The sequence below is a fragment of the Culex pipiens genome, chromosome 3 (assembly GCF_016801865.2).
Source record: "Culex pipiens pallens isolate TS chromosome 3, TS_CPP_V2, whole genome shotgun sequence".
Taxonomy (NCBI): Eukaryota; Metazoa; Arthropoda; class Insecta; order Diptera; family Culicidae; genus Culex; species Culex pipiens.
Genome location: NC_068939.1, coordinates 169789262 through 169807088, shown reverse-complemented (window position 1 = coordinate 169807088; position 17827 = coordinate 169789262). Strand labels below are relative to the sequence as shown.

Genomic DNA, 17827 nt, shown 5'->3' with positions numbered 1-17827 from the left:
TTTTTGTTTTTTGTTTTTTGTTTTTTGTTTTTTGTTTTTTGTTTTTTGTTTTTTGTTTTTTGTTTTTTGTTTTTTGTTTTTTGTTTTTTGTTTTTTGTTTTTTGTTTTTTGTTTTTTGTTTTTTGTTTTTTGTTTTTTGTTTTTTGTTTTTTGTTTTTTGTTTTTTGTTTTTTGTTTTTTGTTTTTTGTTTTTTGTTTTTTGTTTTTTGTTTTTTGTTTTTTGTTTTTGTTTTTTGTTTTTTGTTTTTTGTTTTTTGTTTTTTGTTTTTTGTTTTTTGTTTTTTGTTTTTTGTTTTTTGTTTTTTGTTTTTTGTTTTTTGTTTTTTGTTTTTTGTTTTTTGTTTTTTGTTTTTTGTTTTTTGTTTTTTGTTTTTTGTTTTTTGTTTTTTGTTTTTTGTTTTTTGTTTTTTGTTTTTTGTTTTTTGTTTTTTGTTTTTTGTTTTTTGTTTTTTGTTTTTTGTTTTTTGTTTTTTGTTTTTTGTTTTTTGTTTTTTGTTTTTTGTTTTTTGTTTTTTGTTTTTTGTTTTTTGTTTTTTGTTTTTTGTTTTTTGTTTTTTGTTTTTTGTTTTTTGTTTTTTGTTTTTTGTTTTTTGTTTTTTGTTTTTTTTTTTTTGTTTTTTGTGTTTTTTTTTTTGTTTTTTGTTTTTTGTTTTTTGTTTTTTGTTTTTTGTTTTTTGTTTTTTGTTTTTTGTTTTTTGTTTTTTGTTTTTTGTTTTTTGTTTTTTGTTTTTTGTTTTTTGTTTTTTGTTTTTTGTTTTTTGTTTTTTGTTTTTTGTTTTTTGTTTTTTGTTTTTTGTTTTTTGTTTTTTGTTTTTTGTTTTTTGTTTTTTGTTTTTTGTTTTTTGTTTTTTGTTTTTTGTTTTTTGTTTTTTGTTTTTTGTTTTTTGTTTTTTCAAATTCAATGCTAATTTTTAACTTATAATTTATACCCTTCTTCAACAACAAATCCAAAAAAAAGTTCGAGCCCTTTGCAGAAATGAAAATCAACACAGAACATCATTAAGGGTGCTGCTGCAATCAGCATTTCCGTCGTAAACATCAATCAGTGACCCGCCAGGGCGACCCCCAACACAAAAACAAAATCTCTCTGCTGAAAAAAAAAAAACTGTTGAATGAAAGGAGCGGGAAATGTCGGTTGGCGGGGAAGATAAAACATAAAAATGATTACCGACCGACCTTCCACTCTTCCACCCACAACTCCAAAGTACGTGCAACAATGTTCGACAAATTATGTACACTTTGTTGCAACGTGGTCATCAGGAGAGACAGAGATGGAATGACCTTAAACTCTGTAATGCTCCAGTTTTGCGATCCTCTTTCTCGCTGGGAATAAATTGCCCAAATTATACTTTATGATGATTTTTTTTCTCTGCAACGTTGAAATAATCTCAGAAATAATGATAATTTTATTGCTGTTCACACTCATGTTATGATCACTGAGCACCGGTCAAATTTGGCGGTACTACTTAGGACCATCGTTGGATTATTCCACTATTTACGAAAATTTTAAAAATATGAAAACTTTATCTATTTTGTAGACATAGTTATTTTTCTATTTAGTAAGTTCTTCAAATCATCCAAACAATTATTAAATTTCTACTTCAGAAATTTCCAGCCAAAATGAGGATTTTTTGCTCAGATTTGCGTCAAGAATAAACTTTAAAAATAGATGAAAATGACTTGAACGATTTTTTTAAGTTGTATGCCAACAACAACAACCATCGCAATTTGGCAGAGTATGTGCGCAATTAAATTTATTACACTATCTGGGTTGAGTTCAACAGTAAACTGATACCCATGGGAGTCGTAGCGGGCAAGTTCCAGTCGGCAAACTTCAATGCACATTTTTTTATTGCACAAACGGTTACCGTTTTGAAAAATGCAAAAAAATGAAGTAATTTCTTACCAAATTATTTAACCACGCCAAATTCCGTAAATCTTATCGTGTTCATGATTTTTGATAAACGATTTGGCGCTTGATTTTTTAATGAAACGCTCGTAAAACTGCAAATCATACAGACCAACAAAAATTCTCCCCCCTCAAAAAATCCATTTCGTTTGCAATTCTCATTAACGTCCGGGGATATTTTTATTGCTCAATTCTGGAAATTTTTCCCCCGGACCATGGATCATCTCATTTTATGATTTGCCTCTGACGTATCGCCTGGAAGTCGTGAATATTTTCTTTTCTTTTCTTCTTGTATTTCTTCTCATGATTCAGGTCTTGTCAGGGCTGTTTGGGCCACACTGCGTCAGGTCGATTAATTAATCTTTATTTTTACGGCTGCAAATTCTGACCGAGCGAATGATATGGACGGTGGAGGCCAGGTCGTCAATGAAACTGAAAATGCTTTGAATTTTAAGGATTTTCGTTTTAGGTCGGGTTCAAAGTTCTGAGGTCTGAGAATTGGTCCAAATTGGAGGTTATTAGAGCAATTCCAGCTCAAATCAGGAATTTTTCTGGTACTTTTGTTCCCGACCCTCTCCGATTTCAATGAAACTTTTTAGACATGTTATCCTAGGCCTATAAAAGCCATTTTTGTGTATATGGAGCCAGTTGCACTCGATAATGACATTTGAGAAGGGCGTAAGAGTTTTCAATATTTTTGTATTTTGTAATTTAAATATTGCTGTATCTCGAAGCCGTTGCATCGTATCAAAAAGTGGTCAAAGACAAACTTGTAGGAAATTAGACGAGCTTTTTGAAAAAAATACACTGAAAGAAAAATGCACGCCAATTCTATGAGATTTTTCAATTTTTAAGTTTAAAAGTTAAATTTTAAGGTGATGTCACGATTTTTTTTCGTTCAAAATTTTTGTGAAAATAGCCTAAAATGTGACAAAAAGACTCACGAAAAATGCAGGATGGTATGTCTCTCCTAAAAAAATACAAAAATCATTTACTAAAACTGTTTTTTTGAAAAGTGGTCTAAACGTCAAAATTTTCAAAAACCGATAGTGGGAATCGATTCCCCAGACAATTTTACATAAAAGTCTCCATATTGACCATTGTCCTATGTCCAATCCTTGTGAAGATACAGCGGTTTTAAAAATAAAAATGTTGAAAAATAGGGTTTTTAGTCGTTTTTGGCAATTTCTATAAGACAGACTTGATTTTTCAGTCTCGTAAATATTTTTACCGGAAAGCTCGTCCAATTTTCCATAAGTTTCACAAAAATTTTCACAAAAATTTTGAACGAAAAAAAATCGTGACATCACCTTAAAATTTAACTTTTAAACTTAAAAATTGAAAAATCTCATAGAATTGGCGTGCATTTTTCTTTCAGTGTATTTTTTTCAAAAAGCTCGTCTAATTTCCTACAAGTTTGTCTTTGACCACTTTTTGATACGATGCAACGGCTTCGAGATACAGCAATATTTAAATTACAAAATACAAAAATATTGAAAACTCTTACGCCCTTCTCAAATGTCATTATCGAGTGCAACTGACTCGATATACACAAAAATGGCTTTTATAGGCCTAGGATAACATGTCTTAAAAGTTTCATTGAAATCGGAAAGGGTCAGGAACAAAAGTACCAGAAAAATTCCCGATTTGAGCTGGAACTGTTCATTAATTTTCATCTATATGCATGGCTTCAAAAGTACAAAATAAAAATTGCATTTTTTTCTTCCCGGATTTTTTTTTTATTTGTATGAAACTTTGTCCATGCATTCTCTCGGTGACGAGAAACTTTTTCATACAATTTTGAGGGCTGGTCATTCCAAAAAGGTCATGAAAATATTTGAAAATTTGTATCATACGAAGGGATTTTCTGATCGATTTGCTGTCTTCGACAAATTAGTAGGTTATTATAAATTTCTGAAAAATAGATAGAGGTTAAATCAAATTTCTAGTTATTTCGTTTCAGTTTTTAATTTTAAATTTTCCTTTTTTTGGATTTGTTTTAGGGGATCAAAAAACTTCTGCACTTGAGTTCAGAGCGGTTCGAAATATGTAGCCTGAGTCATGATTTAAAAAAAATAATATTTTCCATGATTTTTGAAAATATTTTCGATGTTTTCATAAATCATCAGTTATTCATTACTGATCATGAAATTAAAATCATACAACATTCGCAATTACATTAGGGTAATTCTCCGCCAACTCACACAGCAGTTGCCCCGACCCCTCTTCGATTTGCGTGAAACTTTGTCCTAAGGGGTAACTTTTGTCCCTGATCACGAATCCGAGGTCCATTTTTTGATATCTCGTGACGGAGGGGCGGTACGACCCCTTCCATTTTTGAACATGCCAAAAAAGAGGTGTTTTTCAATAATTTGCAGCCTGAAACGGTGATGAGATAGAAATTTGGTGTCAAAGGGACTTTTATGTAAAATTAAACGCCCGATTTGATGGCGTACTCAGAATTCCGAAAAAACGTATTTTTCATCGAAAAAAACACTAAAAAGTTTTCAAAATTCTCCCATTTTCCGTTACTCGACTGTAAAATTTTTTGGAACATGTCATTTTATGGTAAATTTAATGTACTTTTTGAATCTACATTGACCCAGAAGGGTCATTTTTTCATTTAGAACAAAATTTTTCATTTTGAAATTTCGTGTTTTTTCTTACTTTGCAGGGTTATTTTTTAGAGTGTAACAATGTTCTACAAAGTTGTAGAGCAGACAATTAAAAAAAATTTGATATATAGACATAAGGGGTTTGCTTATAAACATCACGAGTTATCGCGATTTTACGAAAAAAAGTTTTGAAAAAGTTGGTCGTCGTCGATCATGGCCGTTCATGGTCACCCGCGACAGACACGGACGACGAAACAAAGAGAAACGCAAAAAGTAACTTTTTCAAAACTTTTTTTCGTAAAATCGCGATGACTCGTGATGTTTACAAGCAAACCCCTTATGTATATATATCAAAATTTTTGTAATTGTCTGCTCTACAACTTTGTAGAACATTGTTACACTCTAAAAAATAACCCTGCAAAGTAAGAAAAAACACGAAATTTTAAAATGAAAATTTTTGTTCTAAATGAAAAAATGACCCTTCTGGGTCAATGTAGATTCAAAAAGTACATTAAATTTCCCATAAAATGACATGTTCCAAAAAATTTTACAGTGGAGTAACGGAAAATGGGAGAATTTTTAGAACTTTTTTAGTATTTTTTTCGATGAAAAATACGTTTTTTTCGGAGTTCTGAGTACGCCATCAAATCGGGCGTCTAATTTTACATAAAAGTCCCTGTCTACGCCAGACACCTCTTCGGGCCCAGTCCAATGAAGGAAGGGCAAGCGGACTGTATAAAATAAAACTACTTACTTCCGGGTGGATACCGATCAGGTCGAGCGTTTATTGGGGAAAGAGGTCTTTACATTGGTCGGGATGGGTTTTTATAGGCAAGGGGACACAATGGGGATACAATGGGTACAATAAGCGAATGATCGAGAACCTCTTGGGGCCGTGCGCACAGTGCAGAGAGTGAGAGAACCGAATCTTCGGGTCGTGTGCCAAGCTAAGTGCATGATGGGGTCCTTAAGGGAGACACAATTTGTTTTTCGGCCCCAACATCCCGGCCACCAATGGAATCCCGATTCCATTTTAATTAATTCTACACTTCACACTTCTTACAAACTACCACTTCAACACTTCACTGTTCGTCTTCGGAGGTCGCCGGCTGGCTGGCTGACTCGTCGTCTTCTGGGTTGTCCGCTGGTGAGAGATCGTTGATCGGGAGCAGGCACACTTTCACGACCGGCCGGTCGTAGACAGCGCCCGACGGAACCTTGACGCTTACGACCCGTACCAGTCCGTCCGGACCAGGACGAACTGCGGTGATGCGGCCCATGCTCCACCGGAGGGGTGGAAGGTTGTCTTCCTTCAGGAGGACCAGCTTGCCGACGAGGAGGTTCGGCTGCCGGTACAGGTCCTTGGTGCGTTGCTGGAGCTGGTGAAGATAGTCTGTTGTCCACAGTTTCCAGAACTGCTGGGTCTTCCGTTGAATCGCTTGCCACAGCGATAACCGGTTGGTGGGGACACCGGAGAGGTCGGGCTCAGGGATCGATTGTAGAGCGGAGCCGACCAGGAAGTGTCCGGGTGTGATGGCAGTCACGTCGTTGGGGTTCTCCGAGACGGCCGTCAGCGGCCGCGAGTTGAGACAGCTCTCGATCTGGCAGAGCACCGTCTGCATGGCTTCAGTGGTGAGAGCTTCTGTGCCTACGACTCGACGGATGTGATGCTTCAGCGCTCGTACTGCGGCCTCCCATAGGCCACCGAACGTAGGAGCGCGCGCTGGGATGAAGTGGAACTGGATGGTGGATTCCGCGCAGTACGCCGACACCTTCTCGCGGAATTGTTGGTCCAGAAATTGGTTGAGCAGCAGTTTCAGTTCCTTTTCTGCCCCAGTAAAATTGGTTGCGTTGTCGCAGTACAGACTGAGGGGGCGTCCTCTGCGGGCCACAAATCGTCTCAGCGCGGCGATGAATCCTTCGGTGCTGAGATCGCTGACCAGCTCGATGTGTGTTGCTTTCGTTGCCATACACACAAACAGCGCGATGTAGGCACGCACTGGGGGGACCGCTCTGCCTCGCCGCGTCGATTGCTTGATCCAGACTGGTCCACAGAAGTCAACACCCGTGTTGAGAAACGGACGGGCCGGGGTTATGCGGACCTTCGGCAGCTGACCCATCAGCTGGCTTTCGAGTTGAGGCTGGACCTTGAAGCACTGTAGACAGGTTCTGAACTTCTTCCGTGCCAAGTTACGGAGATTGAACGGCCAGAACCGTTCGCGAATGTGTGCGATCATCAAGCGCGGGCCGGCGTGCAAAAGTTGCTGGTGTGTTTCTTCCAAAACGAGCTCGGTCAGTGGATGATCCGCCGGGAGAATCAGCGGGTGTTTTCGGCCGAATGCGTAAGCCGAGTTGTCCAGCCGGCCACCAACGCGGAGTGCACCTTCGTCGTCAAATGGGTCGAGGAAGCGCCACGACTTCTTCAGCTGGGCGAGCCTGCCAGCTCGTATTAAGGTTGACTCCTTCGGGAAACTCTGATCTTGGACTACCTTGACCAGGCCGATCAAGGATTGCGATAGTTCGTCAGAGGTCAGGTACGGCGGGAGCGTTGCGGGGGTGTCAGATCGCTTCAGCCGGCAGAGAGTAGCGAATCTCCGGCAGTACGCTGCGGTGCGCAACAGTGTCGTCAATGTGGAGTACCGCTTGAACAACCAATACCGCTCGTTCTCTTCTTCGTCTGCTTCCGGGGGGCTTGTGACGGCCGCTGCCACTGCAGGGACGTCTTCTTCATCGTGCACAGCGTGCATGACGAACATGGTTGGGCTTTCTTCCGTTTCCGGTGGGCTGTACCACCAGAGTGGCATCTCGATCAGCTCGCTGGGACTGACGCCACGTGAGATGATATCGGCTGGGTTGTCCTTGCCGGCGATGTGACCCCAGATGCAGCCGTCGGTGAGGCGCTGGATCTCCGCGATCCGATTTCTCTCGAAAGTGTCATAGTTTGCGGGTGTGTCACGCAGTCGGTGCAGGGTCACCATGGAGTCCGTCCAGAGGTACGTTGTGATGTTTTGGAGACCCAGACTCTCCACCACCTGGCAGTACAGGTGGGCAAGGAGCAAGGCTGAACAGAGTTCTAAGCGCTGGATCGGCATCGGTAGAATGTGCGCGACCCGAGATTTAGATGTCAGTAGGTTAACTGAGATCTTGCCATCTGCTCCCTTGCTTTTGATGTAAATGCACGCACCGTATGCGTCGTTGGACGCGTCACAGTACCCTTGGAGTTCGACTTGGTCACCAGCGCCTGGAGCCTTTGTAAGGCGGGGCACGGAGATGGTCTTCAGAGCAGCCAAGTCGTCTCGGAACGTCTGCCATTCCGCGGCACGCCTGTCGGGCAGAGGTGCGTCCCACGAGTAGCCTTTTCTCCACAGTCCTTGGATAAAGACCTTGGCCTTGACAACGACAGGGCCAACAATGCCAGTTGGATCGAAGAGTTTGGCCATTTCAGATGCTGCGACTCGCTTCGTGACGGGACCGTCCAGCGAGAACTCAGGAACCTTGAACCGGAACGTGTCCGATTCGGGGTGCCACAGTAAGCCCAGAGTTTTGACTGTGGTGTCGGACGGACTGTCGATTTCCAAAAGCGAGCGTTCATCTTGCAGCTCGGGGGGAATTTGGCGGAGAACCTCGGCAGAGTTGGATGCCCATTTGCGCAACTCGAACCCGGCAGAACCGAGGATGTTCTGGACTTCACCGCGAACTTGCACTGCTTCGTCGATCGTGGGTGCTCCGCTCAGGAGATCGTCCACGTAGAAATCTCTCCCAATTTTGGCAGCAGCGTCGTTCGCAGACTCGGAGTGGTCATACGAGAGCTGCTTGAGGCAGCGCGTGGCCAGATAAGGCGCGCTGGCGGTGCCGTATGTGACCGTAGTCAGCTCATACTCGCGGACCTCCGGGTCCGTGGGCTGTTGCCAGAAAATGCGCTGCAGTCTGCGATCGTCTGGGTGTACCCAAATCTGGCGGTACATTTTGGTGATGTCCGCCACCAGAGCAACTTCTTGCATTCGAAAACGCAACACAATGGAGTATAGGGTGTCTTGAACCGTTGGCCCTACCATCAAACAGTCGTTCAGCGATATTCCCGTAGAAGACTTGCTGGACCCATCAAAAACCACGCGACACTTCGTCGTGGAGCTGCTAGGCTTGACCACCGCGTGGTGCGGCAAATAAAATGGCGGTTCTTGGGTGTTGTCTTGAGGCGCGTCTACGGGAACCATGTGCTCGAGGTCGAGGTATTCTTGCATGAAATCGACATATTGCTCTTTCAGGTGGGGATTTTTCTCTAAGCGTCGCTGCATCCAGCGCAGCCGGCACAGAGCGGAGGATTTTGAGTCGCCAAGTTGACTCAGAGCTAGTTGCTTTTTCGGGAGACGAACGATGAATCGACCAGACTCATCTCGAGTGGTTGTATCGGCGAAGAAACGTTCGCAGATCAACTCTTCCTTGGACAGACAGCTAGGGCTGTAGCATGTTTCAACCTCCCAGAACTTTGCGAGCCGCTGATCGAGATCATCGGCGGTGCAGACCATAGCAGTGCTTGAAGTCTCCGACTTCATCCCTTCTTGGACCACCGGACCACTGACTACCCAACCGAGAACAGTCTGCTGGAGCATTGGGTAGCGACCGGGACCATCACCAACGAACATTTGACCTGCTTGAAGCAGAACGTAGAACAGCTGGGCACCGATTACCATGTCGATCTTTTGGGGGGTTGCGAAACCAGGGTCGGCCAGAACCAGTTGGGAGGACAGATTCCACCGCGATGTATCGACAGGTCTGGCGGGAATACTGTTCGAGATCTTGGGCAGAATGGTGAAGGTCAGGGTCTCAGAGAACGACGAGTTGAGGGAGCTGAACATGGCGACGGTACTGTGCGTGCTTTGTGTCTTGACTCCACCCATACCGCAGATGGTGGTGACTTGCTTCGCACGGTTCAACCCGAGCAGTTGAACGATTCGTTCGGTTATGAAGTTCATTTCCGAACAGGAGTCCAGCAGAGCACGCGCCAGGGTGCTCTTTCCGGAAGGTCCGTGAACCTTGACTACCGCCGTGGACAGCAGCACGGTAGTTTGCTGCGCCTTCGAGCCTTGCGATGCCGACAGGGCAGTCGCGCGGGGAGACTCAGGAGAGGCGGCTTCCACTTTCAGCGTGGTGGGTGCGTGAGGGGGGCTTGTATTGGTGGGGGAGGACTGTGTGTCTCGTGTAGCGTGTGGTTGAAAGCTCGAACTACTTCCCTTGGGTGTGTTGTGCGGGACAGCAGTGTATCGAGGTTGCGAGGACTGACCGTTCGAGGGGGACGGGTGCAACAGCGAGTGGTGTTTCTCTCCACAGCGGCAGGCCCTCGAGGTACAGTTGCGACTGAAGTGAGCGGACGACAAGCAATTCCAACACAGCTTTTTGTTGCGAACGACTTCCTGTCGTTGCTCCACCGTCATGCGGCGGAACTGATCACATTCGTAAATGCGATGGGACTTCGAGCAGACAGGACAACCAGGGATGTTCGTAGCTGGCTTGGTAGCGGCGTGGGCGACAGAGAATCGGGACTTTTCCTTAGGGGCAGCTGGACTTGGGGAAACTGTTGCGCTTTTCAAGGACTGCAACACACGAGCCTGTTCGTGGAGAAACTCGACCAAGTCTTGGTAGGCAGGGATTTCGTCAACTGTTTCCTTGGTGGACACTTCCCATGCCCGCAGCGTGCTCTGGTCCAACCGCGTGCACACCATGTGCACCAAGAGTGGACTCCATTTGTCAGTCAACTCGCCCAATGTCTTGAGAATTCGAACATGGCGGTCAAACTGGTCAATCAAATTCAAAATGGCGTCCGCCGATTCTTTCGCGATGGCTTCCACGTTGAACAAAGCGGAAATGTGGTTCTTTATCAAAAACCGTTTTTGGTCAAACCGCTCCACCAGCAGATCCCACGTGATTTTGTAGTTTGCTGCAGTAACCTTGGTGGAATCGTACAGCTGTTTGACACGCGGGTCCAACACGGAGTTCAAATAGTGGAATTTGTCAACCGCGCTCAAGCTATTGTTGTTGTGGATTAACGATTTGAATGCATCCCGGAAAGGAATCCAGTTGTCAAGTTCACCATCGAACATGGGGAGCTCGATTTGGGGAAGACGTACAACCGATTGCACCGGAGCTGTGGGGACCTGATTGCCGGGGACGGGTACAAAAGGTTTTTTGGACACCAGAAAGTCGCGGAGGGTAAAATACTGTTCCTCGACGTCCGACCTATCCTTGGTGATGTTTTGTGTCGCAACTTTGTCGTCGTCATCGGTCAACAGCTCAAGGTCAACCGAAGCCGTCATATATCGCTCAAAGAGGTCATCGAGCCGCTGAATGCGGAACGAAACCTTGTCCTCGTCAGTCGCTGCATTAAAAGCATCAGCAAAACGTTGGATTGCCAGGATCGATGTCTTGGTGACGTTCACCACCTTCGAGTGTTCCCTCAGCTTCGACATGATCAGCTTTGGTCAACAACTCACGTTTAAAACTTCCTGGCTCTCCACTCCCTCCACCAAATCCTTTTTTAACCACTTTCTTACGCTAAGCCCACCTGTTCACGCAGACCCAACCTACGCGCGCCTACGTCACGTGGGTCGGCCACGTGCTTCAGGTTTTGTCGAGAAACCTGGGAAAACGCAGGAACTTGCAGCTACTTCCCACGACGTGTACAGGAACGGTCCGCCTTCGGGTCCACGTCGACTCAGGATCACAGCAGCAAGCCGGAACTGGAGCACTTTTCTTTACTTTTAGCACTACTATCACTCACTCACTGGGCGCGATCTTCAATCGGCCAAACACGTGTTCAATGTCTATTGTTCTTCACCTATTGTTCACTTTCACTTCCGGTCGACACCGGATCGATATCCACCGGCTGAGGCAACCACAGGCCTCGCGGGAGCGACGGCGGCTCGCACAGGAGCTCCACACCGCGCCAGTCCAGTGCTCGTGAAGAGCGGAGGTTCGCTTCGAGGCCGCCGGAATGAATTTGGCTCGAAGGCGACCAGAAATGTCTACGCCAGACACCTCTTCGGGCCCAGTCCAATGAAGGAAGGGCAAGCGGACTGTATAAAATAAAACTACTTACTCCGGAAGATATCGATCAGGTCGAGCGTTTATTGGGGAAAGAGGTCTTTACATTGGTCGGGATGGGTTTTTATAGGCAAGGGGACACAATGGGGATACAATGGGTACAATAAGCGAATGATCGAGAACCTCTTGGGGCCGTGCGCACAGTGCAGAGAGTGAGAGAACCGAATCTTCGGGTCGTGTGCCAAGCTAAGTGCATGATGGGGTCCTTAAGGGAGACACAAATTGTTTTTCGGCCCCAACAGTCCCTTTGACACCAAATTTCTATCTCATCACCGTTTCAGGCTGCAAATTATTGTAAAACACCTCTTTTTTCGCATGTTCAAAAATGGAAGGGGTCGTACAGCCCCTCCGTCACGAGGTATCAAAAAACGGACGTCGGATTCGTGATCAGGGACAAAAGTTACCCCTTGAACAAAGTTTCACGCAAATCGAAGAGGGGTCGGGGCAACTTTTCCCGATTTCGTGTGAGTTGGTAGAGAATTACCCATTAGCAATTAACAATAACAATCATTTCTATAAATTTTGCAGTTTTTAGTTATTAGCATTAAACTGCCCACCATTGAAAAAACGGCTAATTTCCACTTTTGGCAAAAACGAGATATCAGCACCAGGTGGTAGAGGATGTTTCAACGCATCTTCTGGAACATGAATTTTACTGAAATAGTGTTTAGACTTGGCTGCCGATGCGAAAAACCAAACGGCTAATATGCCACTCGTATGGAAAATTGCCTTGACGAAGATTTTGTGACAAACACTAAAACGCGTTTTTCTCGGAATACTTGATTTGGAATAATAGCCGAATTTTCAATTATGGGCAGTAAAGGGAAAAATACTCGAAAAATGTACCACTCATGCAAAAATCAAACCTACCAATAGTGCTTCAAAATCTTATTTTAGACAGAAAGAAAAACTAATGTTTAACGGAATTGAAATTCATTTTGATTACAAATTTCATTATGAATCAAACATATTTACAAAAATCATCAATTTAAAAAAAATATATATATCTTTGGTGCTAGATTTTGATTCTAATAATTTTGAAAATTTATGTTTTTTCAGTCTTACCAACTGAAAAATTTAAACACGTTTTCCCGCGTTGAAAATCATATTTAGCTTGTTTAGTAATTCGTTTTTTTTTTTAAATTCCGTACAATACCGCAAAAAAGTTTTTTTTTCGCGAATTTCGTTTTCTTCAATCTTTAGATATTTAAAAAACTAATTGTCGCAAAACAGGGCTGGTGTGAAATGCATATTTTAACACTTGTTTCATTCAATTTTTAATCCCATGGCTTGTAATTTCATTTTTTATATCATTTTGTTTTCTGTTTTTGTTCCTTCCTAGACATTGGTCATAGTCTAGGGACACGTACTTCAAAAAATATTTACAACTTCTTTTTAAGCACAACACATCATTTAAACGACAAATATTTTTCAAAAAGGAAAAGTTAAAAAAAGGAAAATAAATTTTCAAAAGTCGGATATTTTTTTCGTGTTCCTACTTTGTCTAAAAAGTCCTCTCTAAGTTGGCCCAAAAAATCAGGGGGCAATTTTTTTTAAAAGCTTAAAAATTTCAAAAGTTAAGTGTTTTGAATTTTTGAAAATTTTCGATGCGATACGCAAAAAGGTTTTTTTTTCGCTGAAATTCGCTAATCTTACATTTTTTTAAAACTAATGATTGCAAAACATCTGATCTAGTGTAAAATACATTTTAAAACACGATTTACATTCAAATGTTGAAACTATGGCTTGTTATTTAATATTTTTTGCCCCCGACCTTGACCGCGGCCAGAGCTGAGGGACAAAAACTTTGAAAAATATTTGCATCGGCCTTAACGAAAAATATGGTAGCTATGATTTTTTGAAAAAGTAATGATTTTTGAAAATATGATCGACATTTTTCAATACCATAGTCAATTTTTAAAATATTTTTTAGTTTTAAAAGTCGATTTAAGATTCCAAATCAAATCTGTAATAAAAAAAAGACTTAATTATTTTGATCCTGTGCCCTTATTTCATGTTATAGGCATTTTAAGGGTAAAATTTTCGACAAATGTTCCGATTTTCCTGTTCATTCTTGCACAAATTTTCAAATAGCTGGAAAATTTCCTACAGTTTTCTTTTTTCAACCTTGTTGATGGGAAATACAGCCACATAAAGATAAAATTTGTAAAAAATTAGTTTCTCTCGGTGTCACCTAATAAGCCCTAATTTTTTATCTTACGATATCTTGGCAACTATTGGAATGATATATCAATTTAAAAAATATATTGTGAAATTTTCGGTTGTTTTTTCGTTTATTTTTAATTTATCCTAACAAAAGAGCATTCAAAACTTGTTTTTGACATATTCATATGTAAGGCTGAATTCTAAAAAATTAAAACTATCTACAATTAAATGAAAAAAAAAATAAATTAAATCATGACTTCCAGAAAAAAATAACATTAGGAATATAAGGAGTTACTAGGTGAAACTGAGTTTTTTTTTCATTTTTATGTTTTCGAGAAAAATGATGTTTCTTTAAAATGTAGAACATATTTACAAAAAAATCATCAATTTTCAAAAGTTCATATCTCTCAATTTCCTTAAAAATATCTTCACAATTAAAAAAATGTATTTAGGATTAAAACTTAGGCCTTGCAAATTTTTTTCAGGGTTTTGTGCCCTTCTTCAAAATTTTAATTAAAATACAGAAATCCGAAAATTCGAATATCTAAAGGTTTATATGGGACTTCGGATAGTCGAATCATAAACATTTTTTTTTTCAATATTTCATCATGTTCCAAAATTTTTTACAGTTGAGTAACGCAAAATGGGAGAATTTTTAAAACTTTTTTAGTGTTTTTTTTCGATGAAAAATACGTTTTTTCGGAATTCTGAGTAGGGGAAAGTGGGGCAAGTGGAACAAGCTAAGGAAATGCCCGTTATAACCCATCAAAAATGTTAAAAAATCGGCCGATTTTTTTTAATCATCTTATTCTAGGTCTTGACTAAGACTTTGATAGAACAAGATTTAAAAAAAATCTGTTTTTTAATGTAAAAAACTGATTTTAAAAATTTTGATTTTCCGTACGTTCTTCTCAACTAGTGGGGCAAGACGAACAACCCGTTGGGGCAAGAGGAACAATGCATGAAACAACATGTTAATTTGCTAACAATTGAACTGTTATCACTTAGATACATCAGATTAGAATGTATTTGAAACGTTTCTTTCATTTTTAGATTAAATAATAATATTTTACTAAAAATTTTATCGTTTTTACGAAAAAAAATATTACTTAGATGAAAAAAGGAAATTTGCAAAATATCACTATATTTTGCATGGACAAATTTTTTCAACAATTGGTCATCAGTTTTTAAGTACTTTTATGTATTTATTTCCCAATAAAATATGTTGTTGCAGCAATTCGTATTTTTTTCCATACTAAAAATCCATATGGTACACTTGCCCCACCTAAACATTTTTTTTAAAAGCTCTCAGCAAAAATAACCAAAAGTTAAATCATACTTTATAATAGGTGCAAGTCATTGGTAGGGACACTACTGATCTAGGAAAAATAGCATTTTGATAAAATGAGCCTTAAAACGAACCCTAAGCCTTATTTTGTACTTTCCAAATATTATAAGAAAACAAAGGTTTTGAAAAAAACTTCATTAAATCTTATGCTCCGTGGCGTTTACGTCGTTTTGGCGGTTATGTGGTAGTAGAATCAGCTAATTGCATTGCTAGCAACAATTCCTCATACTGGAAATAATCAAAATTGTAAAAATTACAGCCGTACGAGCGATTGTTCCTCTTGCCCCATATGGTCGTCTTGCCCCACCTTCCCCTACGCCATAAAATCGGGCGTCTAATTTTACATAAAAGTCCCTTTGACACCAAATTTCTATCTCATCACCGTTTCAGGCTGCAAATTATTGAAAAACACCTCTTTTTTCGCATGTTCAAAAATAGAAGGGGTCGTACCTCCCCTCCGTCACGAGATATCAAAAAACGGACCTCGGATTCGTGATCAGGGACAAAAGTTACCCCTGAGGACAAAGTTTCACGCAAATCGAAGAGGGGTCGGGGCAACTTTTCCCGATTTCGTGTGAGTTGGTAGAGAATTACCCAAATTACTTTAGAATAGTTTTAGGGGTCATACCTAAGCTCGACAATCAAAAATAAGACAACGAAAAAAATATTTTTCGTGATTCGATAATCCGAAGCCAAGGTTTTCGGATAATCAATTCTGGACTGTACCACAAAAAGTTAAAATTTTAGCGAAAAACATTTGCTGTTAAATTAATTTGGCTTGAAAAACAACCGAAAAACTTTGTTCTGAAAATCGGCAAAATAAACACATGTGCGTGGCCCACGAATATATAAAAAAGACAAAAGTGTTCAATTTCGAACGCTCGACCGGAATTTTGTAACATTACAGCCCCTGAAGCTAGCCTGAAATTTTGAGCGCATTTGGTTAATGTTTAGTTGTTCCACTCTTGACCTGAAGCTATAAAGAAATTTCAATATATTTAATTTATTTATTTTCAACTTTTTAACTCTTCCTCGAGAAAGTTTTCCTATGCCCTATGAATTTTTCTTAAAATAGAGGTTTCTTATAGGTTTTAATCCGGGGAACAACTTTGTAGAACATCACAAAGCGCTAGGAATTAATCCCGGAAAGATACAGCTAAATTTTTAGAGCACTTTAATTTTTTATCCGTACTCCAAAAAATATCCTGTATCTTTTCGGGATCAATTCCTAGCGCTTTGCGATGTTCTACAAAGTTGTTCCCCGGATCAAAACCTATAAGAAACCTGAGAATAGGACAATTTGATTGAGTTTTGGGAAACTTTCTCTAAGAAGAGGTTAAAAGTGAAAATTTCCCATAGTAAATTTTTAGAAGTTCCATACTAACTTCAGGTCAATGGTGGAAGTGCTACCCCTTAACCAAATGCGCTCAAAATGTCAGGCTATATTCTGGGGCCATACAGTGTTGAAAATCTGACGACTATGATTAATTTTGCGATTAATCGCTGCCTGTTACACCTCACGAATAAGACTGCTGAGAATAATCTTTATTCGCAAATTGCCACGACTAGCTGTCATTCGTCGAGTGTACCACCGCTGATTATAAGAACCCATGACTGCTGGTGTTAAATGGGAATAATTATAATCAGATCGCAGCAAGTTGACGACTAAACCCAATCATTCAAATTTTTATTCGTCCCTGTCACAGCCAGCGATCAAGTGTTAGTCGAGAAAGAAGTGATCAAAGCATACTCAGAGGGCCTTTCTTCAGGCAATTGTTATTCGCTTGAAGTGATTTTTTTCAACCTTGGGGCCATATTGCTACAAAATTCAGGTCGAGGCGTTCGAAATTGAACACTTTAGTCTTTTTCATACATCCGTGAGCATCGCTAATGGGCAACATAAAACAAATAAAATTTTAAAACTCGAATAAACCAAAAATCTTTAAAATTCTCATTACGTAAACATATTATTCTTTACTTTCTGTAAAACTAAAAAAACCTGATTGCTTATCAAATTAGCTCCTTTTTAGCCTCAAGCATTTCAATGACACACATTTCCCTTCCGTTTGACATCCACTAATCATCTCGTTCATTCAACAGGAAGCCCACAATAAAATCTTGTCAAAAACCAATCAAAATCGAGCCAAAAACGCTCAAAGCCATCGAAAATGTATTCGTACACGCACAACACCACGCATGCTTTGTTAGCCGGGGCCGAAGGTGACAACCGAAAACAAGATTGTCCACTTTTGATAAGCGTTTCACAACTAATCACCGACTTCTTCTTCGTGGTGTCGTTTTGATTATGGTTCGTAGGAGGTGGGAGTAACTTCACCTTAATGGCACTTTAATAAGGTGTTTTTTTAAGGGGGGAGCTTTTCTCACTCTGAAGAGGAGAGACGGACCTTAAGCCCCTGTACAAGTCGTGAACACTATTGGACGATTAAATTATTCATTCCACGTTTTTCCACTTGTGGTGGCGCGGGCGAATCGTCGCCGGACAGATTTATCAAATCGTCGACAGCTGATCTGGCTGCTGGTTTTTGTCTCGGCAGAGCAGATCGTGTCGCTCGTGGGGACCCTGTCGGTGACGGAAGTCTCGTAAATCTGTCATAAAGTTACTAACGTGACAATTTCAAAGCTGCGTTTGACAGTTCATGCCGACGTTACCTTTACCGTTGAAAACGTTGA

General features: G+C 40.7%; 1 protein-coding gene across 1 annotated transcript; it reads right to left on the bottom strand.

The window, feature by feature from the left end:
* Nucleotides 1-5606: 5606 nt before the first annotated feature.
* LOC120417659 (uncharacterized) lies at nucleotides 5607-10988 on the bottom strand. The gene has a single exon (XM_052710014.1). The coding sequence runs from the start codon at nucleotides 10986-10988 to the stop codon at nucleotides 5607-5609; it is 5382 nt and encodes a 1793-aa protein (XP_052565974.1).
* Between the last annotated feature and the right edge of the window lie 6839 nt (nucleotides 10989-17827).

Excerpts from the sequence above, each read along its gene's own strand:
- LOC120417659 (XM_052710014.1), bottom strand. The coding sequence starts at position 10,988 with ATGTCGAAGCTGAGGGAACACTCGAAGGTGGTGAACGTCACCAAGACA.